General features: G+C 42.7%; 1 protein-coding gene across 1 annotated transcript in view; it reads left to right on the top strand.

Annotated features, from left to right (window-relative positions):
- Positions 1–754: 754 nt before the first annotated feature.
- Positions 755–18,476, top strand: part of iglon5 (IgLON family member 5) — an 89,111-nt gene continuing 71,389 nt past the window's right edge. The window contains exon 1 of the mRNA XM_010792758.1: positions 755–1,336. Within this exon, the coding sequence (XP_010791060.1) occupies positions 1,276–1,336 (61 nt within the window). The 5' untranslated portion in view covers positions 755–1,275. The remainder of the gene's footprint in view (positions 1,337–18,476) is intronic.

Raw genomic sequence — 18,476 nt, 5'->3', positions numbered from 1 at the left:
TGTATGGTGATTTTCTCACCATGAGCCTTTAAAAGAAAATAAGATCCATCTAAAAGCAACAGCTTTTCACACTTCTTTCTAGTACCAGATGCAGTGAAAGAGACATACATGTTTACACATGGCCTATTACAAATTATCCATATAAAGTGTCTTCCTATGGTTTTATGTGACCTGCATTTAGGACTTTATGCATTGGTGTTGTAATCTGTTGAAACTCTATCCAGTTTACCCACAACTTCTATGCATGTGGGCAATGTTCTCACTGTCTTTACAGGCCTCTCTGGTCTGACAGTATTCCTTTTCGGCAATTGAATAACACCTGCTTATCAGCAACACAGCCTGTCATTCTCCCTCATTCTGTTTCATTTATCTCCAAAACCCGAGCACCGGAGCCCATATGGCTCCACCTGAACCTCACTCCCCCTCTACACCCCCACCTCTGTCCCTTAGTTATTATGCCCGCCTGTCCCCCTGTGGACTGTTTTCTCTGAGTACTGCAGCAACACCGAACTGGCTATAAATCACATTGCATTATCACCGCGCCGTGCTTCGCCTCGCGCTCTGCCCGCCCATCGCGCGCCTCCGATTGGCCGCTGAGGCTCCTTGGCCAGCCTCCCCAAACGGGACATCGGTGCAATCGTACATCCCGCCTCCTTCCTTGGGGCCGATGATTGGGAGAAAGGGGCTATCCTTGAACTGTCAATCATGCTCTTTCTTGTGCGCCTCGCATTCACTGCTGCTCCCTGCGACGCGCTGAGTGCGGAGCGACGAGACGCGCTGCATACCAACAGAGACACACGGGAGCAGGCTAATTAAGCTCAAGTGGAGACTTGCGACTGGTCAGGACGCACAGACCCCATCCTGTTCTCTGACAAAAAACATATTCCTGTCAATTCATTGGACACTTTACATGTCACCTTTTTTCCCCATGCATTTTCTCAAACATTTTTCTCCAAGGCACTGAGAGACAAACTAAGTGTGTGGGATATTTGTTTTTCTCCCCTCCTTTGGTCATTTCTGGTTGTCGGAGTCTACACAGGAGAAGACAAACAGCTCTCTTTGCCTCTATCTCTGACGCGGGTCATCAGAAGGAAAAAGTCAAGTGGATAAGACCGTTGTTTTCGTCCAGTCACATGTAGAAGCGTTGGACTATTGCAATAGACATTCATTACTGGGTCGTTTTTTTACACCGATTTCCCCGCAACGGCAACATAAAGGAGGAATACCAAGGCATTTGGCTGCAAAAACAAGCAGAAAATCAATCAGAACTCCATCATGGGCTGCCCTCTCTTGCGGAACGCGTTTGCTGGCTTGATCCTGGTGCTGCTGTCGAAATGTAAGTTCTTACGAGCTACTTTAGCGATGTGCTCACGTTTCTGTGTTGATGCGCCTCTACGCATGTATCTTCGCCTTTCATTTTCGGAAAACGGTTGTGGAGGTGAATACTAATGATGATGAAGGGGGGGTGGGGGGGGGTTCTACCTGCCCGTGAATCACGCGTGTCTGCTGTACCACTGCGCTTCAGTTTTCCATTTGCTCACGCAGAGATAGACAGAAATGTAGAGAAAGAGATGTTGTGTGTGTGTGTGTGTGTGTGTGTGTGTGTGTGTTTGTGTGTGCGTGCGTGCATGCGTCTGTGTGTGCGTGAGAGCGAGCGCACAGCACCAGGTTCATCTCCAAGCCAACCTCGTGGTTTCAGTGTAAGCAACGAGTGATGCATGTTAAGATGTTTACTATGAAAAAATAGACTCCCACCCCCCATCCTCAGTGAACATTCCTTTACGTGACTTGAATGGGACTGCTTTCCCACGTACACGACGCACCACCAGTGCATAGAGGGGGAGGTGGGGGGGGGATGTTGGTGGTGGGCTTAATGTAAGTATGGGTAGAAGCAATGCAGAGAGACTCAGGAGGGAAAGACAGTGTTGTGTGCTCTCTCTTCAAAACCAAGGTCGAGAGACAGAGAGAGATACATGGAAAATATGGACAGTTGGGGGGAGGGGGGTCTAAGGGGGTCAAACATGCACTGGGTAGTGAAGCCTGAATTCTTCTCTTTTATCCCTGCCTTAAAACATCTCCCCTACAGCATAGCAAAGGAGACAAACGCTCTTCATTGATCTTCTCTTTTACAACATCTAGATAACTTGCTCCAGAGAAGATCTCCTTTTAAACTGCTTCATTATGTATGACACAAACAGAGTTGTGTTGTTGTTGTCTTCAGGGATTACTGACCAGGGAATACTTAAAACCCACCCGCATTATTTTGTTCATCATTTCCTCCTCTAATTTCCTCTCCATGCTTTGGGATGTCCCACCATATATTAGTTGTGCACGCCATTCTCATCATGTTTTCTAATTTCCTTTTGCCTATCTAGCATGAACACATAGGCTACACAAATACACACACCTGGCTCAATTACACCTGCCTTCATCCTGTGGGAAATCAGTATATAAATAAATTACTCCTGCCGTTAATAACAATAATTGATGTGTCAGTGCAATAAGATGTGAGGTTAACAACGTGCAGATGCAGACGGTTTGTAGCCTCCTGCTCCTGAGCTCCTTGTGGGCAGGGGAGCCCAGCTGGTCACGGTTGGTCACGGGCACGGTTGGTCACGGGCAGCCCTGCAGGACACACACACACACACACACACACACACACACACACACACACACACACACACACACACACACACACACACACACACACACACACACACACACACACACACACTCCAGCAGCGCACAAACCAACCCTACAACCACACTGAGTCTCATTTCAGCTTTCAGCCCTCTGCATTTGTAACCTGTGGGTTTTTGTAATGTGAAGGTGTGACCAATCATTAAGCAGCAGTTGAGGAATGATTGGTTATTGGCACATGTGAATCAAATTGGAGTGGGATCCCTCCTGCTGTAAGTCCATAACACGTCCATCTTTTAAGGTAAAAAGCATGCGTTATAAAGGAAGTACATGACTGTTAAACAGGCACTGTCCACTGCTTGATAAATCATGCTGCAGTGAAATTATCCTTTGTATCTGTGCCTCTAAGAGTCAGGACAGTGTGGTAAGTGGTTGCTTTAAGGGTCTACCACCATTGTGAAGAAAATTGTGTGTGTTATTCATGCTCGGTAAATGACAAAAAACACAAAATCCCATTATTTTATCCCCTGAACATGTTTTTCCCTCTTGACAGTGATAATCACGCAACTTCACATTATGCACAACAAATAATTATTAAGAGGGAGCCCAATTGTATCTCTCATACCCTCCAGGAACACAAAGCAAAATGTCTTTCAGACCTGTACACTCACAACCAGGTTGAAAAAGGGATTTTTCTTTTGCTGCCAAACAGAATTAGGCTATTCAAGGTTTCCTGCTGGCTTGGTGTGCGAGTGTACAAACCAGTTCATGAGATACTGTCACGCTTTTCCCCTCCACAGTTATTCTCCTTTTTCTTTCTCTTACATTTTCCAGGAAACTCTAAAATACAGCAGAATATCTGTGCATTTCCGGCACAGAAGCTGTCTGTAATTAATCAAAAACCTTCTTTACCTACGAGACGAGACACCGTGAGGCTGATTAAACGTTAAGACTGGGAGTGCGTGTACACACACACCTCCACATGAAATTAAACAATTTACCCTCTGCTCAAAGGATATCTGTTATGACAGAAACCTGCATGATTGGATAATAAGAATAATGCTGTCATTGATTCGGTGAGAAGTGAAGATGACAGGAGAAATTGCTTCTGCTAACAGGGCTACATAGGTCACAGCAGAGGACGTTTAAGGTTGTATATCAAAGGATACTATATCAACGCTACATTTAGATATTAAAGAAACTGATTTCTGCCTTACAGATATCCATTCACGGCATATTCACGAAAAAAGCAACTGTGTAAACTACTTGTATGTCACTCATGTTCAAACAGTCTAACAGATGGGTCTTCCCACCAACATGCGCTGCTGTGATGGAGGTTCTTCTAAGAGGAAGTGTACAAGGCAGGAACACAGGGGAAAACAGGTGGGGTCATATTGTAGCCTGCCATCCTTCTTGTTTTAGCAACATATGGGGGCCAAGTGGGGTCAATGCACATTGCACATGTTAGCACGTAGCCACTCTCTTTCGCCCTTACCCCCTCACACACACAGATACACACACTCGGCTGGATCACCAGTCTTGGCTTGGAGATGAAGAGAAAGGAGATGCCAGCATCAACAGATGCCTTGCGCTCCTATTCTGGAGGGGACTCTGCTTTTTCTCCCTCCCTTTGAAATCCATGGTTTCTGTGTGCTGTTGTTTCCCATGTTTGGCTTACAAATGCTTTGCCATTTTGGCAGGTTTAATTTATCTGCAAGTGTTGGAGTGAGAGGGCCTGGATTTTGCCTCAAGAGCCTGAGGGACAAGGGTTGGAGGTTTATCCAGTCTGGAGTGGGTCTGTGGTCTGAATGTTTCTCCCTTGGGTTTCACTTTTTCTATTTCTCTTGCTGCTCTGTGGTGGCCTGTGCTGCTGCGCATTCAAGACTTTCCTCTGAATCTATGTCTTGCACATCCAAGATAGCACTACAAGAAAAGCTAGCTGTGTTTTGAACTAGGACTGCAAAGTCAGGTTCTGATGGAAAATAAGTGGTGTTGTATGGAAACATTATCAACCTGATACCGCTGGCTGAATAAACCATGGCATACTGATGAAGAGTTCTGAGATTAATGTTATTTCCTATATTCCAGTGTTGTTGGGTATAGTAAAGTAGGGAAATTATGTTATGGTGAATGGCATTAGAGTGAGAACTTGACGTTTTCTATTATAAAAGTAGTAGAAAAATGTAGTTCTTGAAAGTCAAAAACAACCTACTTAGTAAAATAACTTCAATTAACTAATTTAAATGACTAAGATGTCATACCGAACCAACAATGACATTATTCTCATTGAATTTCAGGATCCTGTAAACAAAAACCAGTCCCTTTCACTCTTTATTTCCCAGCATTTGGCTTGCAGCATGGATAAACAGACACACCAGAGCAGACTTATCCATCAGTAAAATAGATTAAAAAGAGGAAATATGATTTACAAAGAGTAACACAATAAAAATACATTGCTGGAAGTAAAGATTCCATTTTAGTTAACAAAACAATAAGAAAACTGTACAATCTGGGTCTTTTTGTTAACTACAAAGGTTGCAAAATAAGTGAGCTCCAAAAAAGAAAATTTCAATCTATTGCACCTGGCTCTGAGTAATCTATATCTCCATCCTGAAGGTAGGAGTAAACTATTAATTTAAGGGCTGGCAGATATCAGTGGCAATACTACAAGACGCAAACAGATGGAATGTTGAGTTTAATTCATTAGTGCCCTCATACTGTGGGTTTTGCAGCATTTCCAATTACAGGTTAGACAGAGATGAATAACCCCTGAGCTGGTGACCCCTTGACCTGCCAGGCTGAAGCTGAACTCTGCATCTATAGAGTTAGCAGTATCTGGCCAGACCGGGGACTGAGAGGTCACAGGTTCAAATCCTTCGAGGATGGTTAGCCGATGCAGGCACGCCACCACCTCGCTGCCCTTGAGATTACACCTGTCAATTCTGATAAACACTTCAGCTGAGCCTCTCATATTGGTTTGGGGAGTTGGCAATTACGCATAGTGTCGTGCCATAAATAATGATTACAGTATGGCTTGTTGGCAATTATAATTACAGTTATAATATATGGAGTTCAGTGTAATGGAAAGGAACTGGTACAGCTCTCAGCTCGGGACAGGTAGTTACTGTGTTTAATTGCTGTAGTAATTTGCTTCGTTACATCCTCCCCTCGTCCTCCCCATGTCCCAGTCCCAAAGACATGCGTTGGCTGTGTGTTCTCACTGTAACAAATGTAAAAAGACTATGTTTTATTTAGTGCAGAGGGTGGATCATTCAAGAGGGAGCAGAGTGGCTGTAGAAGCAGATATGAGTGGTGACTCGAGTCTCACATCAACCATCGCCCACGTAGGCACACACACACACACACACACACACACACACACACACACACACACACACACACACACACACACACACACACACACACACACACACACACACACACACACACACAGAAATAAGCGTATGCATGCATACACTTTAGAATAGCTCCTGTATATTGGCCACTTGGAAGATAAATTCCAACAATTCCCCCTATAAAGGTGCGAGCGGTAAATCAATGGAAAGCCAATGGAGGGAGACAATTGGACGTATTTATATATACACTCACATCAGCATGGATATTAATAACTCTTATTGATCTCTTTTCAATTGCGTTCATATAGAGAAAATCAAATTGAGTCTCAGCAAGCTGCACATCTCTTCCCTTTGATTCTCAAGGCTTCAGTCCACACTGCAGAATGAGCTATCTGTGGGGAGAAACAGAGATGTGTTTTTGTTTGGTTGATGTGCAGATGTTTAAGAGAATGAATGCTGTTAGAGGGGGAGAGAATGTCGTGTGCTTTTTCTCTCTCTATTCCTCTTCCTTCTAGTCTTTTTTTGTGCCAGGGAGTTAGCATCATTGGAAACACAATTCAGATTAGTGCAGGCGGTTCGTCCTAGGGGAGCCGGGAGGGACGAGGGTCCTGCTTCTCTCCCTGTCCTCATTACCAAAAGACAAGAAGCTCGCCGGCAAATCAATGGAAAAGGCTTAAGCACTAATGCAGGCCATGCCTGGTGATGGAACTTAGCTTTTGTGTGGGTTTTTTGTGCCTCAGTGTGTGTAGTGTTTATATGTGTGATCCTTCCCTTGTGTGCATGTGTGTGTGGAAGTTTAATCATGTGCTACAGCAGAAGGCTGGAGAAAAACATTAGTTTCAAACGACTGCTGAATGGCTCGCCGTTAGAGTAACCTCAAAACTCCCGGTTAACTGCGCTGATATTTACCACGGGGACATCCGATAGCATGGAAGCCCTTTAATTACTCAGTGATAACGTCAGATCCATCAGCGAATCCATTTAGTCCAGTACTAACCCTGTTACTGTTGTAATTATAATTGCTCAGGGCATTGTTGCCATGACTACTACTACTTCAATAGCCTGCAGTTGTGTACAACTTCCTTAGCGCTGTGAAAAAAAAGAGCAGCACCTTGGTGTTTCATATCAACAAACCCTGAAGCCGGCACCAACATCAAAATATAGCAAACAATCCACCTGTCTCACGGCTCAATCTGCGCCACATCTGTTCTAGCTGTAGCTGATGCTGTTGTTCTCACATATGCCTTCACATTTTCCTCGCGTCTCTTCTTTTGTTTACACAGGTAAAACTCCTGGGCGAAACAAATGATGAATAATGGTTTTGTGTTGTGAATGTTCATCCCCTCCAACGCCTCTGACATGTAAAGGTGCCGGAGATGTTGCGGTGTCTGTTCAGAAGGGGAAAGCAGGGCAAGAAGGGAGAGAGGGAAATAAATAAAATTGTGGAAAACAGATCAATAAATATTTTAGCAGCTGCTCACTTCACAGACTTCTCCTGAAGCCATAAGGGGTGGAGAGGGATAGAGGGATGGATAAAGTGCAGGAAAAGGAGAAAGAGAACAGGGGTAATTGTGTTCCAGACTCTCATTCACAGTGGGCGAGAAAGATGAGGCTGAAAGAGAGAGGCAGAGAATGGGGATAATTGTGTCCCGGACTTTAATAGACAGAGAGCGAAGGCATGAGTGAGGGGTGGAGAAGCGACACAGGGTGTGCTAACGAGCCCCACATACCAGCATTGTCTCCTATGGGAACAAAAAAAAGCATATGAGAGGCCGGGTCCCTGGACTTTGGCACTACATAATAGCGACTCTAAGAATCTCTCCCTCTCTTCCTGACTCTCACATCATTTTAATTCCTGTCAGGAGTTAGCGACCAGCCGTGTGGGTGTGTAGTTTGTGCAGCACGCAGTTCTCAATGATAATGAACTGGTCAGCAGCTCAGACTTGTTGCTGCTTCAGGCGTGGCCCGTGTCAATGCCACCTTGCTTCAATCATTAGCTTACATGTTCTCACATTGCTGTGAAATGTGCACACACATGTCACATATGACATGCTGTGTGCATGGTGGGGTATATATGTTTAATGAAGGGAGTGAAAAGCAGTGGGGGGGAAAGACAGAGAGAGCGTATGAGGGTGGACAGGCTGGAGAGATTGAGGAGTTATGAAAAAATGATTGAAGGAGGGCTGCTGGGAGGAAGCGAGGGAAGAGACAGATGGTGTGAGGGAGGAGGGGGCGGAGGGGGAGGGGGGATTCAAAGACCCGCAACAGGCAGTGATCGAGATGGATTGATTCCGCAGGCAGATGATTAGTTGGAATAAAAAACATGGCAGGTTTATCTTGCCAATGAAAACTGTGATTCGGTGATATTGTTGTGAGTGGGAGTTTTCAAATTGTTTCGGGGTCACTTGTTGTGTGATATTGCGGCGTTAAGAAGCTGGTGCTAATGTGATACGCCACTGGTTAGGGAGTCATTTCAGCGAGGCAGTACACCTCTAATAAGACGCTCATGCTGTGGGCCCACATCATAATGAGTAGTTGCGAGCTTGTCAGGAATCCACTGGTTATATAAAATATTATATTTAGACTCTCTTTAAATTGTCAGCACACATAGCAATCAAATACTAACATTACATGTTTCTGTTGTGACTTGGAAAGCTACATAATTAGATAAACAAACCAAAGCCGATGCCCAGAAGTAGTCATTGCTTGGCGAAGTCGGGGCCTACTCTTTTAGCTTATGCTGCGATTAAAAAGGTATGCTACAAAATTCTCCTGTCATTTAATCCCAACACATTGCTTCAGCTGGAAAGTTGCCGGTGGGATTTTCTTATAAGAAAATGTCCATGTTAGCACGACGTACTGACAGTAAGACTCAGTTAAGCAGAATTTCACCAAGGATTTGGCTGTGACAGCACGTAAATGGACTTACAGGAAATGTTCCACTGTGGCTTTGATTCTTTTCCTTTGGGTATCAGGTGTTTAAAATGGCTGCACGCATTATAAAGTAAGAGATCACAGGAATGGTTTTTGGCACAAAACATATTTATGATATTGTGAGGCTGTTGTGATAATTGGTTATTAGGGGAGATTTCATCAAACATTTGTGCTGCAATAGGCGATTAATTGGGTTTGGGAAAAGACGCTTCTGTGTTATTGTGTTACTATATTTGGATAGCGCTAAAAGCCAGGGCTTTACTTCCCAGATATTTTCTTAATGCAGTGAGTGGAATGCCATTAGTGCTTGGACCTGCATGTGTGCAGTTGTGAGCACAGAATTCGGCTTGCAACACTATTTAAAAACATTTCAAGGATATGGTGTGCTTTTACAATTTGTTTCAATCACGTTGCATCCCTTTATCCATTGAGTGATGTGGATGAATAGTGCTAATATAATTCTTGGGGTGACTTCCAATTTCATCTTAAAACATATTTTTCTTTAGTGTATTCAAGGCTGTGGTTTGCTTTAAAAACACATTTCACAGTTCCTTTTTTCTTTCCTCTTGTGTTAGAGCAGCACCAGAAATTGATGCTATTTGGCCAAATTTGATTAATTAATATGCATTATATCATTCCAGAGATAAAAGTAAAATGTCCAATTACATTTCCTCATCATTCTGTCCTTGTTGAGTTGCTGTTCTCTCCTTCCTGCAGCAGTCATTCCAGTAATAGAGCGCATGTAAATGAAGAGTGTTCTGGGTTAATGGTATTTTTTAAAGCACTGATCAAATGGTAGTACTCCATGGGTTGTGCCCATAAAACAACGCAATCTTTTGAAATGACTTTGTGAAATCATTTTGTCACAGCAGCAAAACATCAGTCTCTCTCCACGTCAGCGGGTACTGACTGTATCGATGTGACCTTTATCTGGCCAGCAGACCTCCAGTCCCATTAAGGAATAATGAAGGTGTCAGAAAAGGGCAATTAGCTGCTTAATGTTGGGCAACAGTACTCTAATACAACATATTTTTGCTGACAAGTCAATATCTATACCTGACAACAATGGCTGCACTCTGAGACATATGGGAATTGTTGACATTAAATAAATGGATTTGTTGATTTATCATCCGTTGAAATTGTTTTACAGCCCCTTATGCTGCGATCGACTAGAAGATACAGTGAGGGAGATGCATTTAAACAGTACTATAAATAACAAAACTAGGCATATACATGAGATATGATGCGATGAGAGGCCACCAATACAAAGTAACATATAAGTAGGTCCACAATAAAAAAAAGAGAAAGAGTTTGAGCAAAACAACAACATATAATCTGGCTGATGTCAGAGCAAAAACCACAGTATTAAAGATTAAAATCAGATATTAACTAAAGCATTGAAGATAAATTACCCAATTCATCATTTGTTTTTAAGCCTCATGTTGACTTATTTATCGTAAATATCTGCTTTATCAAACCTGCAGTTACCTTTGTTTGTTATTCGGGGTCTGACAGCTGTAATCAGAATTGATTTGTGTGCTGCAGGGAGGCAGCAAAATCAGACATGACAAATGCAGGGCAGGTGTTTTCTCAATCAGCCCGGCTTGATTGACCCTCTCTTGAATCCATCATGATCAAGTCTTATTGACATTCGGGTTCTATTAAGATTTGTATTTCATTTTTTTGACGGGAAATAGAAAAGAGAGATAGCAGCCGATCGATTACAGTGTGCAAAAAAGTTTGAGCAAAGAACTGCATCTCAATTCCGCCCTACAGAGGATTTAAAAATCCCAAAATGTTGAAATGTTTCTGCTGGCGTGATTGATTTTCCTTTAATTACATTTTTTACTGGACTGGTTTTGTGTGGTAAATTAATGTGAAGCGTTATGATGGTAAGGGAAGACCAGCCTTCAGGTTTAATACCTTCAAGCACTTAGAGCAAGGACATTACATTTGTAATGGATAGCACTTGATTAAAGGATGTTATGCATCTTACATTTTCAAAGTGCTGAATATAATGCACCTGGGAAAATATGTTTATTATCATCTTCTGAATAAGAAACTAAATAGTGAACGTGTCTTTTAATACTGGTTTTCTTCTCTCTACATTACAGCAAGGTCTGTATCCTTAAGTATATAGAAGTCCTTTGATCCCATTTGGACAGTGCAGTTTGATGTGAGGTAATAATTTGATTTCTTAAAGCAGGGACTTGAAGTGGACTGTCAGGGCTGAACGCAAAGAAGACGCACCACAAGTTGTCAAGCCGTACAGTAAAGTGCAAAAGTCTTTGAAATGCGTGCCTTGGAAACTGCAATATTTCAATTCAGAGGACAGTAATGAATCAGTCAAACATAGAAGTGGATATAATTGCATTAGAGTAGAGCCATATTTATCATAATGTAAAACCCAGCCAGTTTGTGTTGTATAAATGATGCTTTGGTGCTCAGCCCCGGGGACCCCCTGGCCATCTGACTGTGCCCACTCACCCGTTACTACCACTTCCTGCTTTCAGCTCACACTTAAAGACACAAGCGCTCTCTCAACCTAAGGCCATCTGTTTTCTTTTTCTGGGGTAACTTCAAGCCAGCAGGGACATGGACATATGTAATACAATTAAAATCAGACTTGTCAGCGGTCTGGGTATGGCCTTATTAAATAGGGAACACCACATCTTCACCACTAATAAGTAATTAAAGATGTTCCCCCAGTCCGCTGAGCTGCCCGCTGTAACGTTCTCCCTCTGGAAGATAATTGCAATGATATGGATAACTTGAATCATGCCAGTGTATCATGTATATAGTATATCACAGCAGGTGTTGGTGAATAAAATACATGAAGCTCAAATCACTCTAGGGCAGGGCAATCTAGCTGTTTCAAAACTACAATTATTTTTGCAATATTTCTTCCCATATCTATATATATGTAGGACTTAATTTGGCACATTTATGTCATTGTTGTTTTGATTTTCAAAAAACACATTTTGTAAATCAGAACATATGAACAATTTATCATGGTCCAATTCCATCCAAAGGTTGGCATGCAGTAACTTGAATTATTTCCAAGTCTTACATCACTCGCATACAAAAACAGCAATGACGATGGAGACTGTCCTTTAAAAAAACACAGGAATTAGCTTTGCAAATTAAAAGTTAGATTTGAAGATGATTTCTTAGATGTCTCCTTTTTATGTCATACATTTTGTTAACAACTAGTCAAATGTATATTTTCATGGATTCTTTGTAAGCATATGATTGCAAGAATGGCATTTCGTTCTGGGTAATGATTATTTTTCCAACTTGATTATACCACTTGAGGGCTGCTAGCGTGGCACAGAGGAAAAAGTCATGCCAACCATTTCAAAGACACAGGTACGGTACGATCCCTTGTTGCTGTGATTCAGGCTTGGCACTCCTTCGAACAGATTTTATTATTGCTGATAGTAAGCCAGTGAAGGATGCATATGAGTTGGAGACCACACATTGTCAACACTTTCTATACAGTATATAGACAATAGTTACTTAGCAGTGAGTATAACCATACTGTAGAACAAGGGGAATTTGCCATTTCAAAAACAGAATAAATAATAAGTGTATATTATTTCAAAGGGAGACATGGGGAACAAACTGCTGAGGTTAGAGTGCCCTTGAACAGATTCTGGAGAATTGATGAATCCTGTTTGAGGGAAGTTGAGCATCTGTAATGGCTTGGTAAGGAAGTGAAGGTTAACAATTCTGCATTAGGAGGACATTGGCGATGCTGGAAAGGGTAAGGCCACTCTTGGCATGGACTGTACTTTGCACAAAGGATGGATGAGTCAGATAGAGTTGGTTTACTTGGAAGCACAACATAAAGAGGGCTGTGGTTGGTTGTTTTATTTATTAGCTCTGCCAGGTTGGTTGCAACATTCATTTCATGCCTGTGTTATTCCACCTGCGTCTTCGGCTGGCGCATGCTGATATTAAACAGGTTTATAATCGAGAACACTTGCTTTCCCTCAACCTGCAGATAAATAATGAATAAAGCATGTGGTATTAATTACAAGTGATTAATGCTATGTTTAATATGTTCGTGTTGGCTTTAAGCTTTTGATCTTTTGCACAATCTTGCCTTTTGATCTAACAGTCTCTTTTCAGATGCTCTGGGTTGTATCTTTGAATACAGATGTGCTCAGATATAAACACAAAAACCTGATTTTGAACAACTAAAAGGTGACAAACAAACTCAGCAGCAGCATGCACTGATGTTAGCTAACATCATGTTCCCTGCCGTGTTAGCTTTATTTCTCACCAGCGTTCTTTGAAGCTACTCATCCTAATGTCAATCACCTCTGAGTCACTGATTGACTGAAGGAGAAGGTGTTAAAATTAAAATAAATATATTTTATGACTAAGTGTATTGAATATGACAGCCTCCGCTTCCAAAATAAGACACAAAAAACATCTCGGTCAGACATGTCACATGCTCATAAAATGAAAATGACTAGCGACAACCCAAACTGAAGTGTGGTGGAGTCTAATGGCTCGAGAAAAGAGAGGAGAGGAGTAAAGTGGAGTCTGACCTCTTGACCAATTAGTGAGGATCAGTTTGGAGGGAAGGAGAGGCTCTCAGATGCAAGCTACTTCTCTCATATTGAAAAAAAAACCTAAACAAAGACATAAGACCCTCCTCAATCATCTAAAAACAAGTCTCCAAAGTAAGTCTTGTTTCCAAAAATAAGAGTTTAATCCTTAGATTTGAATCCCCACTTGGACTCTTTCTGTTTCTGCAACAGGATGACCCACCTGTCCAAAAATGGTCTGAGTCCATGACACAGGTGCTCAATCCTCATGGTCTGTTTAAACCTAATGGGAGAACAGCTTTACCCATGCGCTTTTTTGCCTTCCCATTTCTTCTCCATATCCAGGGTGTCTGCGGGGTCTTAAAAAGTATTAAAAGTTGATGAATCAATTTAGCGAAAATTAAGACTATTAAAAAGTATTAAACGGCATCTTCCAAGGAATTACATTTTGTAGCTTGTTTTCAATAAGTATATAAATTGTCCAAAGAGGTTGTGTTCTACAGTGTGGCTGAATGTAATCGTTGCGTAGCATAGGCGGAGTTTGACATTTGCGCTTGGGGGGGCAAACCTTTTTTACTGAGGTCAGTACACAGCCCCAACTATTGCGTGGGGTGCTACGGATACAGTAGCAATAAAGCCAGCGCTCACCGCACTGAGTATGACTTTTCCACATACGAACACAACTCGTCCCGTCATGCACGCCTCATGCTGCCGTACACACACACTCATATGGAAGGGGCGGTCTCTCCCCCCAACAACAGTGCATTACATAACTGTAAAACTGATCATATCTGTGCACATCGTATACTTATTTGATAACTACTATATCCCTTGGTTACTTGAACACGCTACAATATTATTAACCAGTGTCCTACCTTATTAAAATATTGATATACAAAATATTTGTATTGGAACACTTTTCGACGTAGTAATGCTGTAACATATTTCAGACACTAGGGGGGGGCAATGTCCCCCCTGCCCCCCCGCAAAATCCGCCTATGTTGCGTAGGTGTGTAGTGTGATTCTGTGTAGTTTATTTATGGCATCCCGTTGGATTGGACGTCATCTGAACAGGACATCGCACGCTCACTGCTTGATAGCGCGCGAAGGTCAGTTTATGCCGGTTGTTAAACAACATCGTTCTGGGGAAATGAAAGTTTGCGTCCAAATAGTTGGGAAATAAGGAGGAAGGACAATCAATAGTGTATATAGTAAATGTGAGGTAAAGTGTGTCGCCAATGGATCTGGTTAAAACTCGAAGTGGTCTTAAAAAATGTCTTAAAAGGTATTAAATGGGACGTCAGGATTGCTGCATATACCCTGATATCAAACCGACAGCCACTACTAAAAGATTCATGCATATGGACTTTGGGTCATTAAAGAATGATCCACAGCAAAGCTGTTTCTTCACCCTCATAATGAAATCCAATATTCATGAAATAGATTTTCCTCTGCTCTCCCACTCACTCTATTCACAGATGTGTGTTTGCTGATGTATTTAGTCTGTGTTTGCACAGGCTTGTTAGGCTAGCAGGGGTTAATGGTATCCTAAAGGCGCATTTTCCAACCACCTAGTTAATTACACAGGGTTGACGGATGACCTTGCCATACATTACCTGTGTAAAGCAACGCAGAGTAAGGCCATATCTCTGCCTTTCTGAGATTGGGGTCAGAGTGAAGATCAGTTAATCAAAGCTTTGCTGATCCACGTACGGCACTCACCTTACAGAGCTTCCAGTTAGAGGAAGCAAGACAATATCAGATTGGTACATGTGTATTTGAAACCTGTGCTATGGAAATGTTGACATTTAAATTATACAAACAAATGTCATAGCTCATCTTTTTGTAATCCTGCTGGTTCAAGGGTAGTATAGAAGTAATGCAAAATGTTTCACAATGAATACAACACGATGCAATACAATGTGCTTTGCAAAGTATATAAAAGAACGATGACTTATCTGTGACTGGGTGTCTTACCAAGGTACTTCTAAATACATTGCTTATATTGCACTCTGAGCTGTAAGGTTGTATATTATGTTTAAAGGATATTAGTTCCAAGTCGTCCTCAAACCTACACTGGTGTGGCTGCAGTTTATGAAAACATGGTTGCCCGCAGTAGAATTAGATTTCCTGCATGTATGAGGAGGACAACAAAATATGCAACACAACTCAGACGTTAACAGACATGTGATCCTCCCAACTCATAACACTCGATATCCCCAATCCATTAAACACAATGGAACAAGCCTCCAGTAATACCAAGGGACCCGAGTAGAAATCCCTCTTCTAATCAGCCTGTAATGCACTCTGTTACTCATTGTGTCTTTGATCAGACCACTAGATGGCATTACCTTGAACATTTAACATTTGTTTTGCCCTTGGGAAAGGCAGAACTTTTTAATAAACGTGAAATTATTTTTCCATGTTGCCTTTTTCAATTTTTTCCCCCCACCTTTGCTGGTCTTCATTGATGCTGGTTACCTCGCCCTGGGGCTTGATAGTGGACAGCTCATCAGTATGCGTGACAAGAGTTCGGGTCAGACCTTCACCGACTGTGGGAAATACGTTTTTTGGAAATACTTGATTTGTTTCTGTATGTGTAACATGGCTGTGCCACTAATTGAATTTTTAGTGTAGGCAGTCATACTAGATTTAAAATAAAAGCACATGAGTGACACCCGTGTTTATACCCCAAGGTCATATTGTTGGTTGAATATTCATGAGGCAAAACCGCCTTCCTGCTATACTGGATTATGGTATTTTATGTAAAATCTGGAATCTCTGTGATTAAAATTGTGCCAACAAAATACCACTATCATCACTGGCATCAGTAGCAATTTTAATCAAGTCATCTTTTTTTGTCATATCATCAAGACATACCACGTTTGATCCTCACCACCTTCATTATGATAACCACCAGCACTGTTATCATCACACTGATAATCAGCCAGATCTTTCCTCCCCATCTTCTCACTTTTATCTCCGTCTTTATCATTGTTGCTAATTCCCAGCATCACACTCGGCTCTGTGCAGCACAATAGTGTTTTGTTGTCCCCGCGAGTCACTGTGTTTTTATTTTTTACCACAATTACATACTCCACTGAAGCACAGGAGGTAATCCCTTCTCTCGCTGTCTTTGATTATGTTTCAATGCACTCATTCTTCATCCGAACACCCCCTAAGCCCTCCCTCCACCCTGACCAGTCGCTCTCCTGTGGAGTCTGCAGCCCCCCCCCCCCCACCAGATGTTGACATCTGTCTTGGCTTGTTTTTTACTCCAAGTCCAGCTCACACTTCCATCTACCTGTCTTCCTTTAACCTGTGTCCTTGTTTTTCTCTCTCAGTTTCTCTTGAGGAGTCTCTTTCTCATCCTTTGGGGGTTCCTCTCTCAACCCATCTGCTCCCCATTTATTTTTCATTGAATTTGCCCCCATCGCTTCATTTTTATGTGCTGGACTTCTGTTGCTCTTCCCATCTCACTGTGTCATAAACTGTGAGATTGCTGTCTAGCACCAGGCGCAGTTTGGGGTGCAGATGGTGCGTAACAGGGGTACGGGTGCTTGAATTGAAAAGGTAGAACATGTTTGATAACCAGGTCTAGTCTCAGTGTGAATCTAAAAATCAAGAGGTATGTCAAGAGGGTTGCGGTTGTGTTGCACACAGGAGTAATCATATATGTGTGCAGCATGCGATGATGGCTGCGTCGCGTGTAAAATGCGTATGACAGAAAAGCACGAGTCACTTCTGTGATGCCAGAGGCTTTGAGTGCAGGAGGTCAACACCGGGTAAGCACTCCTCCCCCTACTGTATAAAGCATGTGTCACCGCGGGAAGTGGAAGCAAGCGGAGGGTCCAGTGCAATGTGTTCCCACCCCAGCACCTGAGGGGACCTCTACCCACAGGAACAAACACCTCATTATCCCCTTCATCGCTATCTCTGTTTCTGTCACCCATACCTCCATTGCTGTCACTGCGAAGGATAATAAAGTAATCTCCCCCCTCGCTCACACACGGAGCGGGAAGGGGAGCGCTTGTTCCATTAACAAGTGTTTTCTAATTGGCTCTGAGCACTGACAGACAGCCACGCGCTGAACAAGTACAAGAGCTTTCTATAAATACAGTCTAACAGGCTTGCTTTGCCGTACGTGAAGTGTACTGAGAGGAATGCACACCTGCCCACACACACACACACACACACACACACACACACACACACACACACACACACACACACACACACACACACACACACACACACACACACACACACAAGTGACAAGAGACAAACAAGTGAATAAATCAGATATGTATTTTCTCCCCCTCTCTTTTCTTTTGCCTCATCCGTTCCTGCCTTCTGCTTGATCTTTCAGTCTCAACAGGAAAAGAGAAATTGAATTAAAAAGTGCTTTTGATATCTCTTCCCTGCTGCAGATAAATAAAATGATCAAACTCTGTCAGCGGGATGACTTCCGCCCCTGTTTCACCCGCCTCCTTCTCCATCTCTCCTCCCCCACCCCCTATCCCACCCCTCTCCTCTGATTGGAATCTGGAAACCCATTTGGTGTCTCGCTCTCAGACCTAACTCAGGCCGTGTCAGGTAGTCTGCGCACGTCCCCCTCTTTGCTTCTCTCCCCTTCCCTTTTTTCTCCCTTATTGCTCTCTCCTTTCCTCTTTATCCCCCCGCCGTCTGCTGCAGGCTCTGTGGAGAATTTGCCCAAATTACCTGTCATACTGGCAGCTAGTACGTGTAAATAAGCCCGGAAGGTGTGTCGCTTTCTCAGTGTCCCCCACCCTCATCCTCTCCCCCCTAGCCTCCCCCCACCTTAACGCTATCTCGTCTCACTTGAAACAGCCCTTCCCCTTCTTTTCAATCCATCACATCTTTCCCCACGTTTTTTTTATAACGCCCTCAACCGCTATCTTTCGTGGCTGTTTATTCTTACTTCTCTCCTTCTCTGTCTCCGCTCGCTCAACAAAGTCTTTGTGA

The sequence above is a fragment of the Notothenia coriiceps genome, unplaced genomic scaffold (genome assembly GCF_000735185.1).
Source record: "Notothenia coriiceps isolate Sejong01 unplaced genomic scaffold, NC01 NC01_scaffold00036550, whole genome shotgun sequence".
In the NCBI taxonomy this organism is placed as follows: domain Eukaryota; kingdom Metazoa; phylum Chordata; class Actinopteri; order Perciformes; family Nototheniidae; genus Notothenia; species Notothenia coriiceps.
Note: the sequence above shows the minus strand (reverse complement) of the source record. Positions and strands in the feature narration are given on the sequence as shown.